General features: G+C 36.7%; 2 protein-coding genes across 2 annotated transcripts in view; one reads left to right on the forward strand and one right to left on the reverse strand.

The window, feature by feature from the left end:
- LOC136810325 (collagen alpha-1(II) chain-like) overlaps positions 1 to 16753 on the forward strand; it is an 85015-nt gene that overhangs the window by 27200 nt on the left and 41062 nt on the right. The window contains exons 21-32 of the mRNA XM_067066883.1: positions 224 to 277; positions 1075 to 1128; positions 1634 to 1687; positions 1856 to 1909; positions 2084 to 2137; positions 2569 to 2613; positions 2824 to 2877; positions 4289 to 4333; positions 4733 to 4786; positions 5964 to 6017; positions 6357 to 6410; positions 7222 to 7275. Of these exons, the coding sequence (XP_066922984.1) occupies positions 224 to 277; positions 1075 to 1128; positions 1634 to 1687; positions 1856 to 1909; positions 2084 to 2137; positions 2569 to 2613; positions 2824 to 2877; positions 4289 to 4333; positions 4733 to 4786; positions 5964 to 6017; positions 6357 to 6410; positions 7222 to 7275 (630 nt within the window). The remainder of the gene's footprint in view (positions 1 to 223; positions 278 to 1074; positions 1129 to 1633; positions 1688 to 1855; positions 1910 to 2083; positions 2138 to 2568; positions 2614 to 2823; positions 2878 to 4288; positions 4334 to 4732; positions 4787 to 5963; positions 6018 to 6356; positions 6411 to 7221; positions 7276 to 16753) is intronic.
- LOC136810223 (uncharacterized) lies at positions 13051 to 15241 on the reverse strand. Its single transcript, XM_067066794.1, has one exon. It carries the CDS (start codon positions 15198 to 15200, stop codon positions 13743 to 13745), a length of 1458 nt encoding a protein of 485 aa, XP_066922895.1. The 5' UTR covers positions 15201 to 15241; the 3' UTR covers positions 13051 to 13742.

Consider the following 16753-nt stretch of genomic DNA (forward strand, 5'->3'; position numbering starts at 1 on the left):
AACGTTTTGTATAATTGATCCTTGTGACTCTCTAGGGGTTTTATTTTTTTGATTTTTTTGATTTTTTCGAATTTTCGGGGCAGCGAGTGAACCTTCAATGCCCAAACCTGGGTTGGCTCTCTGGCTCAAATTAGACTTTAAATTGATTTTACAATTGGTCTTAGGATACTAAATTTGAGCTTGCTCAGTTTTTTTTTTCATGATACGTACTTTTCGTTTGTAGGGAGCTACAGGTCGTGACGGTTCACCAGGCGATACTGGCAAGAAAGGAATTACGGTAACTAGATTGACTTGGACTGATTTAGCAAGAGTGGTAATGGCATGAAATACGTGATTGCTTTAACTGATCCTAAATCATTTCAAAAAATTGAAGTTGATATGCTTACAAAGTATATACCTTAAAGCAAATTTTCTCTTAACACTTACCTTCTTTACACATAAAAATACCAAAAAATGCAACTGTGTTCATCAAAACTCGTTACGGAATTGAAGAATATGGTAAAACAATCTATTCCCATGTGGGATAACATTTTTGGAAAACAATTTTCGCAATCTCCAAGAGAGGTTTTGATGTTATGTGTGTGTACTATGTGAGAAATTTTATGAAAAAATAGATCATTATTCCTCGACTAGTTTCCCCGGGGGGCACTGGGTTTGCGGACTGACGTACGTACATACGTGCGGGCCAAAAATTGGCTTTTAAAATTGCACCCTTACAAGTTACAGTGCAGCAAAAATCAGTGAAAATCATACCCTTAGAGTGCATTTTCCCCCAAATTTCTCTAGCATTTTGGTCAAAATATCTAGATTTTTCAAGAATTTTCTAAAATTTTTACCCTTACAGTGCATCTCTAGTTTTTCCGACCCTTACAGTGCATGTTTAACATATTGGAAAAGGTACCCTTAGGACCCGCACATACCCGTCGGTCCTTTTGCCCAGCTCGCAATATCTCGACAAAGTTGTCTAATTTTTTTGGTGCACCCGGTATTTTGCTTATAATATCAGGGGGAGCTATTTTTTTTTAATCTGTTTGAAATAGATGTTTTACGTAATGCTTTTATTTTCTCGCATAGGGATCGATCGGAGGTCGTGGTGGAATCGGTGATAAAGGACCTCAAGGACCAAGGGTATGTACTATGGATCGTAGACGCCGTTCTAACGGCCATTGATGGTTTCTAAAACCATACAATTATTTTATTTTAGTGTGATTATTGAAATTTAACTCATTCAAAATTGTCTGTTCATATCAAGTTAAGACAACACATCAAAACACTAACTAGAGCTAACATCTTCTCTTCTAGCTGGGCAAATCGGGCCATAATATACCCAGGCTAGTTTGACTGACAGTAGCAACTTTCAAACTTTAATAGTCATAAAATATAAAAAAAACAAGAGCGAAAGAAATTATGATGGGTTTTTAAGAGCAAAAAATATTAAAATCTCCTAATCATGACCTTTAACAAAAGATGAGTCAATGAGTTTTACTTTTTGTTGCCAGCAAACGTGTTGAATTTAAATTCACAGGTCTATAAAATGCCGTAAACTTCTCGTAATTTTCGTAAAATTCTCTTCCCATTGTCTCCATAAGCATGTACTTAATGCAAACCAAATATGTTTGATTTTGTATTACAGGGTCCAAAAGGCTTAACTGGTGAAAAAGGCATCACTGGTTTTCATGGTTACAAGGTAGGATTTGATTCTAAATCATCTTACACGAGTTTCTTTGCAAAGAAGAAGAGAAATTAAATTGACCCCGGTGATTTAGAAACTCTTACTTAGATCCGATAGTTCGTTCATCATTCAAGGTATTTGTTTTTCTTGGTAATAGGGATTTTGTCGTTTTTTTTTTCTCAGGGGATACCAGGATCAAATGGACGACACGGATTTTCGGGGAAAGCTGGAAAACCGGTAAGTTCTTGCGATTTTATTTTCTCAATTAAAAATCGTTTCAATATTAAAGAGGTTTTATCCAGTCGTTCTTCAATTTACACATCTTATTAGGCATATCAAGATTCCTAAAATTTACTTTTCGACCCGAATAAATTTCGGCCCGAGTCAATGTTTTTCTTTTTTCATTTCAAGGGTGAATCTGGAACAATGGGTTCAAAAGGCAAACCTGGTGTCAAAGGAGATAAAGTAAGAAGAAAGGTTTTTTCATATGATTAGTGGATGGGAGACAAGAAAATGACACGAATCGAGTCATTTGACTCTGAAGGAATATATTCTTTATTATGTAAGCGAGGTAAACTATGTATAGTTCTGGTGGATGTATTTGGGTCACTCCTACTATAGAATCTAAGTGGCGTAGTATATCCGTAAACCAGAGGGCGTACATCAGAGGGCGTACATCGGAAGGTGTATAGCCTCGAGTCAGAGCTTGAAAATCAGAGGATCTAGGTGTGAAAGTCATGTGATCAACCGCTAAAGAAAAGCGATCAAACTTTCACGCCTCTATCCAGAAACTGCGAATTTTTTCTCATTAAATAATTTTCCTTAGACTGAAAATATCGGTCACCTTTAGATTGCATGATGTTAAGATTGTTTATATGGTCTCTTCATTGTTTTAGGGTTCTATCGGTGAATCAGGAAAAGAAGGAAACCAAGGTCCTCAGGTATAGTTATCTGCCTCATCAAAAATTTCATTCTGAATCTGAAATTTATAATTTTGATGACGTTATGCAATACGTTATACTTCACTGCAATACCATTGTTTCTTCTTCATCAAGAACCATTGAAGTCTTATGTATTATGTTATAAAGTTGAATATTTCATTATGGTACTGTGAGCTATTTGAAAAGGAATTCATGTCTTCAACGTTTCAGGGCCCACGTGGTTTGCCGGGAACCAACGGCAATGACGGACAAAATGGCCACAAGGTATACTTCAGTATAATAACTAAATTCATTAACAATTTACATCAGAATCCCTCATGGAACTAGACCGACCCACCTACTCTAGAAGGATCTTTATGCCTTTTCGTAAGTGTTTACGTTTAGGCTTCTGGATTTTAAACAGCTTGAAATATAAAAGCTATGGTTAAAGCACCTCGTAAAAAGATTCATGATATGAATCATTGCAATGTCTTCTGATATGTGACCCCCCAAGCGATTTGGAGTACATTAAAAATGAGACCGGTATTGGTGCGGTCATGCTTCTGCCGCTTTTGGACTGGTTAATTGTGCGACTAAAAGCTGAAAAAAGCGGCCAGAAGACCGCACAGTATCGTATGGTCCGTGCGGACAAAGTGCCGACGAAAGCGGACGATGGTGCGGTCCCCGCCGTTTGTTTATATTTTTTTCGATTGCCGTAAGAATTTCAGCCTCAAGTTCAAACAAGCAAAACAATAAAAACAAAATGTCCGCACCGTGACCGCACTGAATACCGCACTCATTCTAATGGTGCTCTTTAGTGACCGATCAAGTGCGTTTGAATGGAATTTCTAGGAAAGATTTTTGGATAATTTCTGGTAGATACAAAGGTATCATTTTACCGCACGGTAATCTTTTCGCCGCTCTTTTGCCGCACATTTTATCGATCTGTCCGCACCAAGACCGGTCTCATTTTTAATGTACTCCAAATCGCTTGGGGGGTCACATATTACATCACAATGCCCAGCAGCTAATCGGTTTTAAGGGACACGCGAAATCAGTCGATATTTTACTTACAACTAAGCTGGTGTGTCCTTGATTTAATGTCAGAAAAGACGTTGAAATTATGCATATTGCGAATATAATAGTTATTTAAGGTGGATTAATTTCAACTAGTCAAAAGAACCCGTCAACTTAATACATTGGAGCCTCCATTATTCGAAGACGCACGAGGAGAATGCAATTGGTTCAAGTTATGGAAAATGGTTAATAAGGTTGTTAACTGAAGGGACAATCAAGCTTGTTCGATTTGAGAAGACATGCGAGCTATGGTGACTCCACTCCCGGGGGGGGGGGTAATTAGAGAAATGGAGGGTGCGGGTATGTGCTGCCCTTAAGGGTACCTTTTTTTAGATTTCCAAAGTTCCGCTAAGGGTCGGAAAAATCAGAAAATAAAATTTCAGTCCCACTAAGGGTCGGAGAAATAGGAAAATGTCAACTTTTTACCCCAGGAAAGATCGAAATTTGGTCGAAATTGGTCAGATTTTTCCCAAAATTTTCCTTTGTTTCCTCCTTTTTAGTCCCGGTAAGGGTTCGAGGGTCGGCACCCCCCGTCAGCTCGCAACCCTAGTACCCCCTCCCCCGGGACCCCACTGTCCCAACGTCTATTTGTTTTGGTGTTATACGTCTTTCTTTATAGGGAATACAAGGTGAAAATGGGGATATTGGTCCTATCGGTGAAATGGTATGAAAGTTTAATCCTTTTTAATTCATAGGATCTTAATTTCCTTTGTATTGTTAGAATCGTTGAAATCACTGTGCGTGAATATTATTAATTAGTCTTACACGGTCTTCTCGAGGTGGGATACGGGATATAAACAGGGTTGGTAAAAACCGTGTCGGTGGCGAGGCTTGCAGTCTACACAGTCTACAGTTCATGTTTTTTCACTTGCTTTATCTTTCTTTTCAAAACAAAACATTCGAAAGCGAACTCGTCAATATATAATGTCTTCTTTTCTTACTCAGTCGAATATGAGGAGGACAGATACGGTATAATCAGGCCCACCTGATGTCTTTTGACCAATGAGATCGCTAGAATCTTAGAATATTACCATTATCTCGTTTGTTTTCTTTTTGTTTACAGGGGAAAAGAGGAAGCATTGGTCTTCCTGGCCTACCTGGTGAAAAAGGAAGAAAGGTAACATACCCTCGTTTTTTTTGTTTGGGGTCCGAGGCTCAAGTGATAGTCAAGGAAATCCCTCGATTTCTGTAGTAATTTTTTACTGCAATTGCGGTATAAACGTCACTTTTACATTTTTCATATCCCGCAATTGCAACAGAAACAGAATTCAAGATTCAAGGAGAATTTTTGTTCATAATTGATCATATCTTTTTAACCCACAGACAAAGTATTCTTTCCGTAGATCAGATTCTTTAAATAAAGAAAAGCTTTCTTCTCGTACGATTTTTTACTGTCAATTTTTGTTTATCCTTGTCGACCAGCACTATATGTAACCGTTTAAGCCTTTGTAGGCTAACCACGAATGAAAACTACTGCAATTGCAGTATACCGCAATTTGAGTAATGACCGTTATTAATCTGGAAAAATCTTTGATCGAGATTTTTTCGAAAAGTGGTACCCTAATGGTACCACTACTCGGGTACGACTACTCAATGTGTCAATGTGTCAATGTCTTCAATGATATAACAGAAAATGAATTCAAAGTACCCACGACCTCCACTACCCCCCCCCCACTCCTTCAAAAAAGCCATTACTACTCTTTTTTGAGCTGTTGAGTATTGCCTTATTTCCTCAACTGAACAGCGTGAATCATGACTTTTTACATTCTCTAGCTTTTAGGAGATGTGGTTCTCTTTAATTCATTTTGTGCACCATTGCAACAGTGCCGTAGGAAGCATTTTCATATTGGGGGGGGGGCTGAAGTTTAGTGACACCGCGAGGGCCAACCATGGTTTGGCCCGAGGGGAAAAATTTTGAAAATTTGAGCTCTAGATTGCTTAAAAATACACTCAAAACATGCACATAAAAACAATTATGACAAATTAGAAAAGAAAAACTTTACATTTTGCAAAATAACCATTTTGGAAATAATTATTGGGGGGGCATAGCCCCCCCTTGCCCCCCCCAGTTGCTACGGCACTGTTGCAATGTCTTCAACGGACCCAACATCTGATTGGTTGTAATTTGTTGTATTGACTGATCTTACGTCACTTACAACCAATCAGCTGTTGGATCCGTGATGTAATATCAGCAGACATTGCAATGGTGCATATCATAAATAGAAGGTGATGCTTGTCCGTCATACTAAGATTGTGTTTTATAATCTGTTAATGTGATCTCTGGTTTTCTTTAGGGTGGTCGCGGAGTGCGCGGTTCCGTCGGGGCAAACGGTATTAAAGGTGAACAGGTAAGGTTAAGATAACTTATCTCTAGCCATATACTTGACTAGATTGCAATTTAACAAAAAAAACATATGACTAGCTTTAACTTTTAAAAAGTTTTTTTTATAAGAACTTCTTTTTGAATTTTACGCCTAAAATTGTTCTTAACATGTTTATATTTTCACAATTTTGTGGGTATTTTTGTCCATTTTCCTAAGAAATCGGGTGTTTTAGAGTCCACAAGGCCTTAAAATTTTCCTGTCGAAAGTTGAACTGCTTCACTAAAATTGAACCTAATTTGATATAGGTTAAGATGGTCAAATTCTGATGTTTCATTTCATTATTTTTGTGTTTTTTGCTTTCAGGGCTACCCTGGAAACCCTGGAGAACCCGGAGATCCTGGCCACCCGGGACAAGTGGTAAGTTTGTATTGAAAAAAAAAATGTGGAAACTTTTCAGTTTATTGACGCAAAAGAGCAGTTTGCAAAACTGATAGAACATTGATTTCCTCTCTGAAATAATAATTGAACTTAAGAAATTTTTTTTAATGAGTTTTTTTAATCGTGAAAAATTTTGAAAAAGTTTCAAAAAACGTTACAAAATCACTAATTTTAAATTTGTTATAAATTTTTGTCTGGATACCAATAACCCATGATACTAAAAGGATTTTAAGCTTTTTTTAGGTATAAGAAATGGTTGTACAACTATGTCAATAACGTCATGATGTCGGAGATTTTATTAAGTCCGATCTCCACTTGCCCGCGCTTCGATCGCACTTTTTCAATAAATGCTTCCACGCTATTGGTCAAAAGAAAAATGAAGCAATTCCATTGGCGCAATCTGACATAACGGTTGAAAACAGTTTAAATGTATTCAACTTTTTTTTCGAACGCGCGCTACATTTTTATGACGTAATTTTTTTTTCCAAGCAAAAAGGATTGAAGCCAAAAGGTGCGATCGCAGCGCGCGCAAGTGGAGACCGGCCTTTACTTAATCAAAAAAGTGATGTATCTTATTACGCGAATATTTCTACTCATTTTATTAACACGAATTGTAAAATTTCATGTTAATTAAAACCCCCTTAATTAAAACCAGAAAAATTCGTGTTAATTTCAGATCGTCCAAAAATTCAAGGCCGTTGAATACTTGCCCAGTAACATTCGTGTAATAAGGTAACATTTTTTTTACAATCAACTCAATTCAACAACAACAACAACAAATTGTTTTCAGGGCATCAAAGGACCAACTGGTGAACAAGGAAATGAAGGCCCAAGAGGATTCGAGGTTTGATTTCTTTATTATTGTTCGCGTTCTGATTTTGGGCTTCCTTCATTTCCGAGTGATTGATCGATTGATTGATTAGTTCATTATTTAGTTTCTTAATACATTCCTTTCATATGGAAATTTACCGTGGATTGAGATTTACGTTTGGTCATGTTTCGAGGATTCTTTCCAGATATTGGGCTTTCCTCACATGAATTTTTAAAATACATGTATTGGTATTCACCAAGTACTGTACCAGAAAGTCAGTACTTTTTGTGTTATTGTATTCGGTCTAGTAAGACTGCGAGTAAAGGCTACCAGACCATATCATTACCAGCAGTTAAGGACTACTGGACTACACACAATATATTGGAAATTGTTCACAATATATTGAAAATTGTTCACAATATATTGGAAATTGTTCACAATATATTGGAAATTGTTCACAATATATTGGAAATTGTTCACAATATATTGGAAATTGTTCACAATATATTGAAAATTGTTTACAATATATCAAAAGGTGTCTGTAATATATTGCAAGCTCGTTTTGCAGTGATTTAACAATATAGGGGGGATGTTTACAGAATGAAAATTCCTTATTATATAATAGAGCACCTGTTGTTTCCGTTTGGTCCGCAAACTTTATTTGTGAAATTTTCACTCACCAATATACTTTGTAGTTCAAAGTAGCCCTTTAGGTAATTTCAAAGTATATAGAAAAATTCAATAAATCATATCATTACTTCCAGGTATTGTCTTCATTTGCATATCACCCGTAAATCTACCGTTACCTTTCTCTTGATAATATCTTTCCAACAAGATATTCAAGTTTTTGATACTCTTTTCGATTTCTTTCTCGGTGACTTGCCCTTCATTGGTTCTGTTGCTCTTTCGTCTGCGCATGCACAGAACGAAAATGGTGGCTAGAATACCAATGACTATAACACCAGTAGTTGTACTAAACAGAACAGCATAAAGAGGATCTGACCAAGCCTCGCTTCCAATCAAATCTCCATAATCTAGAGTCTCCATGAAAACGTTCCTATTATGCAAATCCAAAACGTCAGATATGACTTGATCTTTGAACGTCCCGAACATACATTTCAAAACCTCATCGGTATCTTTACCGAACGGTGCACTACCAATAAACATGTAGAACTTGACTTGGGCAGGAAGCGTGTAGACCATTTGTAGCCTAGGATGTTTGGACTGGTTCCGTATCTCATCTTGCATCCAACCAGCTATTTCGTATGGAATAACTGCAGCATAAGCGTCCTCGCTGCGAACAGCATCAATTACTTCTTGGTAAGATTCACGGAGTATAGGATGAGCTGAATAATCGCTTTGAAGAATTTTATGTTCGTGTGACCGGTTCAAAACTGCGATGTTTTTTCCTTCAATCTCCAAACCATGAATTCCGACCACATTATCCGATATTGTCGCTGTTAATACTGATGCTATAACAACAGCTATAAACATCCATACAACGGACAAAAGACGTCCAAAATACGTCACAGGTGTGACGTCACCATATCCAACGGTTGTCATAGTGACAAAGGACCAATAGACTCCAGTCCCAATTCCAATGCGTCCTTCAAAGACTGGGTTCCAGCGATATTCCAACAACCAAAACAATGAACCAAACGCAACAGCTAGGAGTGAGGATAGGAAAAACACTTTACCACTATTTACAATACCTCTGGTAATCTTTTGATGGATGTTAATAAGAGAATGTGGCATAATCACCACCATTTTTTCACTTGTTAATATTGTTCTTTGAAGAACTTGGCGGTATTGTATGAAATATGGTTTATCTTCCAAGTCGTAGTGTACATTTGCGGGACCCCATACCACTGTATCTGAATTATTAATTTTTGTCAGCGGACCTTCGCCGTACTTTATTGAACTTTTTAGGATTTGCCAGAATGCCTCTCTTGATTTTAAATCAGCACTATACTCAACTCCAACTAAACTGGCAGGTGTTATACAAAAAAGACCAGTTGATCTGAAGATGAGATCGATAATACCTAAAGCTGATGCATGTCCACGTGTTTCTGCACTCCCCTCCACAAAAGGCATTAACGGGTAGTAAATCAATTGAATTTTGTGTTTTAGGTTGATATGATAGTTTATCGGTTGATTTGTTCCATTGTTAGTGTTGTTTGAGGTTTGATTTGTATTAGATGTTTGGTTGACAGTGATGGATGCTAATAATTCCAATGTAGATAGAATTGTTACCAGTACAACTAGTCTCGCCATGATTTTACAACTCAATCTTTTAGATTAAAATTGTTTCGTTCAAGATTCAAGTTAGCGTTCTAAAAATCAAAATAATTCTTCATTTCAATACATTATATACAATATCTTAGTAGTACCAAATCTGTGATTTTTCTTTAAAAACTTTATTAATTTCCCCTCGAATTTTTACTAACATGTGAAAAATACTGATTTCATATCAAGAAAAATTAAATTATCAGATCGATATTTGCGATGTGGTAAATTTTGTGAATCGATATTTCAATTATTTATGTAAATAAATGATAGATCAGAGAAACCACGATTCCTATTTTGCTTTGATGTAAACCTATTTTTATTGAAGTTTCAAGGCCCTCGTACACTTGTCAATATCAAATCAATATTAAAAAACTGTTACTATAAATAGAGCATAAATATTATTGAGCTAATATTGCTAAATGTAAAGATAAAAAATTGAATCCAAATGATGTTCAAATTTATGAAAGTGCTCCATTGTTTGATCATTGAGCGAGAGATGATTTAAATTGAAATTTTTCAATCTAATTCCGCTTCCATTCGCTGCCGATTATGAGTATACTCGTTGAGGAATGCGGAAATATCGGTCGTGGTCGAAGTCACCATGATTTTTAAGTTATATTTTTTCTTGTTTTTTGACCTCTCGGAGGCCTCTTTTGTTACGATCTTAATCGAATATGATTTTTAATTTAATTTCTTTTGCCTAAATATATCCCACAAAATATTCATAAAGGAATAGAAAAATAAATTTATCGATTCATTGAATAAATTCTTTTTTTCGAAAGGGTGATAATAAATTGTAAACGAGATGAAAAACCACATCTAACTTTAGCGATAATATTGATCACAATAAAAGGGAAAAGAATAGAACCAGAAACAACAATTCTTGAATTTTAAACTGGTATTGCTAATTTTGAACCTGGGCACGCCATCTGCTGAAGTTACCAAGTCGAAGGAAAGCCAAGGAAAATTGTATTATTGTAGATTTTGGACATCTAATTTTTAAGAAAAAAAAATCAGTTCATAACTTGAGAAGGAAGTATTTTTCGAATACCGACAACTCAAACGTACTAGCAAAAATGGATCTTGTTTTATTATCAATTATCATCTATACAAGCTTGCTAAAGGACATTGTAACAGCAAATCAGACAGTCAGTCCACCACAACTAAATAGACTTCAACTCATCTATTACCCACAAATGCCTTTCACCACCAACAAGGATAACTACGATGCTTCTCAACCAAGAACACTCTTCTCAACTGGAATCGTTGAACTCATTTTCAAAACTACTGGATTATATTGTATAGAACCTCCTCAGAGTGACGTCATTGAACATGTAGTCAACCTTCAAACTCGAGAACAATTTTACGCTACTGTGAAAAACACAACTTTAAATTATGGTCAAGGAATACTAGAAAATGTGACCAAACCTGAAAAAGTCATTTGGGGTCCAATGAATCGGCACTTAGATTATGAGACGCCGTACTTCATCCGTGATCGACGCTTGATTTCGAGAACCATTCTAACAAGCGACAAAATTATTGTTATAGTGCCTCGTTATCGGATCAGCTTTCATTACAAGTTATATTATGGGTTAGCGAACAGTCATCGAATCTTAACAATATCTATTATTCTGGCGCTTCTTACAGGTACTTTATTCTGGCTTTGTGAGCGATCTAAGAACCCAGTTTTCGACGGCCTTGTTGGTATGGGGACTGGAATATACTGGTCGTTTGTTACCATGACAACTGTCGGATACGGTGACGTCACACCTGTTACCTTCATCGGGCGCTTTGTGTCCATAGTTTGGATGTTATTCGCCCTTATAATCGCTTCCGCCTTAACCGCCACTTTTTCTGATAGTTTTACCGGAATTTCCGGATTAGAAGTTGAAGGACGAGAAATAGCTGCATTGCAGTATTCATACGAAATGAGAGTCTTGGAAACAGATTATTCAGTCTCGAAGGTGATTGGTCGCCCATCCTACCATGATGTCATTGAAGCTGTCAGGAATAACGAAGCCTTTGGTGCAGTTATCCCGTATGAAATTGCTGCTTGGATGCAGGATGAGATACTGAATTCAGAAAAAGAACCTTTATCTATGGTATATACATTACCAGCCAAAATCAAATTCAATATCCTTATTGCCAGACACTCTTTTGGAGACAGAGAACAAAGTAATGAAATCTTTCATTGTATGTTTGCAACATATCGGCATTTGGTAATCGAAGATGTCTTAGACGTGCATCAACGTAATGTGTTTTTAGAGACTATCTACTATGCTGGTTCTTTTAATGCGGCAAATTTTAAAAACGTGATCTACGCTGTCATCGTCATACCGATTTTCGCTGTTGTTGGTCTTGGACTTTTGTTTTCTTTTTATGAATTTTTCAAGAAACGGAAAACTATAAAAACAAAATCATTGGGAGACTGCTCAGAGGGGTCTAGTGAACAGAAAATTGAGAAAATTGTGAGCCAAATAAGCGTTCTACTGGATGATCTTAAAAGTATTAAGGATGCTGAAAAGAATCAAATTGGCGATAAAACTAGTTTAAATCATAATGCTTAACCATTCAACGGTATTCAAATATCAAATATATTTTAAAAAAATAATAATGTGCATTCTTTTAGAAAATGATACTTTAAATTTTACTCAATTTAAATTTAAGTAATTTTTATCATTATTAAGCACGTTAGCATTAAATATCGGTTATTCTCAACTTCAGTTGAGCTATAATCTGAGAATGTCTGTATGTATGTATGTATGTCTGTATGTCCGTCCGAAAACTTTAGGGCAGGCTTGACACTTCAAAAAAGGTCGGATTTGGCTGAAATTTGGCACACTTGTTCCTTGGGTGAATATCTGGGGGTATTTTTTTCATTTTTTGAAAATTTTGATTTTTGGGGCCTGGGGACGAGTTTTTCGCCAAAACGAGGCTAAAACTTTGGGGCAGCCTGGACACTTCAAAAAAGGTCGGATTTGACTGAAATTTGGCACACTTGTTCCTTGGGTGAATATCTGGGGGTGTTTTTTTCATTTTTTGAAAATTTTGATTTTTGGGGCCTGGGGACGAGTTTTTCACCAAAACGAGGCTGGCAGCCTGGACACTTCAAAAAAGGTCGGATTTGGCTGAAATTTGGCACACTTGTTCCTTGGGTGAATATCTGGGGGTTTTTTATTTCATTTTTTTGAAAATTTTGATTTTTGGGGCCTGGGGACGAGTTTTTCACCAAAACGAGGCTGGCAGCCTGGACACTTCAAAAAAGGTCGGATTTGGCTGAAATTTGGCACACTTGTTCCTTGGGTGAATATCTGGGGGTATTTTTTTCATTTTTTGAAAATTTTGATTTTTGGGGCCTGGGGCCTTCTAATAACGGGAAAATCTGAAGTTGAGCCCAGTGCGGTGCGCACGTTCGACTATATCAGATAGCCGTTCATAGTATCCACTAAATACTGTACATAGAATTGGCTTAATCACACTGACCTTTATATATCCCTGGACCAAGTTTCTCAATGAAATTGGTACCCTAATGGCGGCACTACTCAATAGTGGTGAAAATACGTCGAGAGCGCTAGATCTACTTTCCCCGAATACTTTTGATGATCTAGCGCCGTTAGACGTTAACTTTTAACATTGCAATGGCTTCTTCTCGGGTACCACCAAAAGAATCCGATCAAAGATGGCGGATATTGCTTGGTCCAGGGTTATATAAAGGTCAGTGCTTAATCCGCATTATCACCCAAAAGAATGATGGATGGTCAGGTCCTTAATTTGTTCTGTTTCTAAGTATTCGTTATGGGCAACGCACGCATCCCCTCTGATATGTTTTGATATAGGGTTGCGTATCTTGTTTAAAATTCTTGTCCGAGCGTTACTCCCGTCTTTGTGTTTTTGAGTTTTAACTTGATAAGCTGGGATAGTGAGTTTTATATAAGAGATCTTTGATTTTCATTAAATTTAATTAAAAATTTGAATGGCTAGGTTAGTACAATCATTGGATTTCTAATGCTTTTTAAGAAAGTTGAAGCAGGTTAACCCAAAATTTCGGACGGAAATTTTATAACGATACGCACCCCCTATATCAAAATCAGTTCTAGGAATGCGCGCAGCCTATATTCGTTATAAATGTTGCTTTCCTTTATCTTCACTAATATGTAATGCTAGTGGAAGATTTGTGTGCCAACCAGCACTAGCTGGGATCTGGTATCGAGTTAGTAAACAAATCCATTGTTCGGGATGTCTAAGGGTTCCTTTCTGGTAATAGGGTTAAAACCGTTACCATTCTTAATTTGATTTAACTTATCAATCATATTTGATAGTTCTTTTATCGACTTGTCAATTTTCCCATCAAGCTCTCTTGCCTCGCTGCCTTTGTCGATTTTAGACTTCTGATGGCGAAAGTTCCAGTATGCCCAAATAGCACCAATAATGGCCAAAATCCCAATAACAGCGATCATTTTAAGCGTATGAGGTGATTTAAATATCTCACCTATTGTGTGTCCACCATAATAATTTGTCTGTAAATTAATGGGTTGTCGAAAATAATCTTGAGCAGTTTCCAATACACTTTGTCTGAGCGTCCCAAACATACAGTCCAGCATATCCTTGGCAAATGGAAATGCATCCTTACTTAAAAGCATATTGAAGATGGTAACTCCAGGTAAAGTGTAAACCATACTTAATACATTACTTTCTGTCTCATCCAAGATCTGATCTTTCATCCATGCCGCTATTTCAATTGGCAATAAAGCAGCGAAGACTTTCTCTTGTCTGACTGCTTCCACGACTTCTTCATAGGTTTCATAGGAGATATAATCTTTGACACCAAAATGAACTTGAGCTTGGTATTCTTGATGTGATCGAGATAAAACGGAGACTGTTTTACCGCTTATTTCGAGACCATTAATCCCAGACACTGTATCAGATATGGTTGCAGTTAGTATGGAAGATATCGCTAGCCCAAGAAGCATCCACATAACGGCCAAAGAACGTCCGAGAAACGTTATTGGTGTGACGTCACCGTAACCGACAGTTGTCATGGTAACAAACGCCCAGTAGATCCCAGACCCGGCACCTGTTTTCGGTTTACAGTTTGAGTTAAACGGTAATTCGAATATCCAAAATAATAATCCGGAAATGAAACTAAGTAGAGAGACAGCAAAAACGATGATATTACTATTAATGATGCCTCTAAGAAGTTTGTTTGGTAGCCAGATTTCACTGCGTGACATTATTACAACTACTTCCTGACTTTTTAAAATGTCAAATGTCTCTAAACCTCGTTCATGAAACATACTAACATTTACAGCTGCCAAATAATAATCAAATGGTCCCCACATCACTTTCTGTGGTGTTGTCAAATTCTTTAGAATTCCTTCACCATGACGTATACTTGTATTTCTCATAACGTCAAAACTTTTTAACCGTGATTCCAAGACAATTTTAGTGTGTAATAGAATGTGGGTGGCGTTCGGTGTACATTTCACGCGGCCGAGCTCAAATAGAACAGGTATGATACCAGCTGGGTTCCCATAATCATCCAATTGATAAAAAGGTGGTTGTTTGTACAATACTCCTTGGTATGTGTCCGATGTGTTCCATTGTAGTCCTGGTGATGCCGTAATCTTTGGGAGGAAGCTCAAAAATGACGATAGTAAGATAAGCAGCATCGTTTCAGATTGTCAACTGAAAATTCACGAACTCAACAAGAATATTTGTTTTTTCTTCCGCTGACTTTCTAATACTTGAAATAACCAGGATATATTGTGTTATCTCTTTTCTATTAAGAAATCATTTTTTGAATATTATTATATCAAATGTTTGGTTTGTTTTTACCCTTAGACACCCTCAATAACCGTTTCATATTCATGGTTTTTCTCACTAAAAATAAAAATTTGTTGGATTAACGAAAAATGAGCTGAATACAACTTTTATGAATTATTTATCAGCAATTTACCTTGGAAGAGATATATAGATTTTAGTAATGTTTAGGTTAAATGTTTTATTTTTACATAAGTGCTGTTTCCGTTTCATGTCAGACACATATTTCATATCAGGACAGTGTCTACCTATTTTTATATTGTGCTGATATAAGCAAAAAATGTTTTTCTTTTCCTCTTTCTGACCAATTTGCTCCACATCCGTGTCTATTCAATACGAAAAAGCTTGTGAATTGAAATTGATGGGTAAGCAAACGATATCACTCTCATTCAAAAACAAAACCTTTAAGTTTTTTTACTAAAATGTATTGTATTTAGTTTTGACTTTATATCAAAATGAGGTATTAGCTGGAACACTCCACACTACCAAATTTACCAAAACTTTACTCCAAGTAACTTCCAAAGTTTACTTTCATAGGATCCCTTGATTGAAATCAAGGTCACGGAGTATAGATAAGTTGCTCTTCAAACTCTGCCCCTGGACTGCCTACAGGACCCGATGGAAAACAGTATATTTATATAACTGAGGTGTATATCCTGTATAAATATTCGTAATAATAATAATAACTAGGTCACAGTGTGGATCTAAACCACACTGAAACGACCGCCTTCCTTCACGCATCACGCACGGCGAGCGCGCGCACATTGTTAACGCCTACATGTCATCTCCAGTACATTTTAGATTATTCATTGGAAACAGATTACAATATAGTCATTTTTCACGTCTCGATTATTCAATTACGAATAAAAGACATTCAGGAAAAAAAAAGAGAAACACCTGGGTAATCTAGTTAAAAAAACCGAAAGTAAATGGTAGACAAAGTAATGAGCCAAGGCAAAACGAGATTAGCGTACCACTATGAAAGAAACCGCCTCCGGCGGTCGATAATAATGGACCTGATGGTTTCCCTGCCATCCTGCTCAAAAAAGCCAGACAACAACAACTTGCAACTCCTCTTTGTCTTATCTGGAGAAACAAGTTCACAGAGTATAGATAAGTTGCTTCCCAAGAGAGCCGACTAATACAGGTCGGAATTGAGAAACTTCCTCCAGGGTTTACATAAAGCTCACTGATTCATTCTCATACTCCATGTTACACTTAAGGTGAACTTACTATAACCTGCTGCTATCTTTAGTGTATATATTTTCCAAGGTACTAAATGCTTGTAAATCGTGTTTCGCGAGTACTGAACTTCGCGATTTCGACTTTCTGGACTGTTTTGCGTGTATTAAATTTTGCATATCACTGAATTGGATATTTTTAAAGAAGAGGATTAAAACAA

This window comes from Clytia hemisphaerica, unplaced genomic scaffold (genome assembly GCF_902728285.1).
Source record: "Clytia hemisphaerica strain Z4C2 unplaced genomic scaffold, Clytia hemisphaerica genome assembly, whole genome shotgun sequence".
In the NCBI taxonomy this organism is placed as follows: domain Eukaryota; kingdom Metazoa; phylum Cnidaria; class Hydrozoa; order Leptothecata; family Clytiidae; genus Clytia; species Clytia hemisphaerica.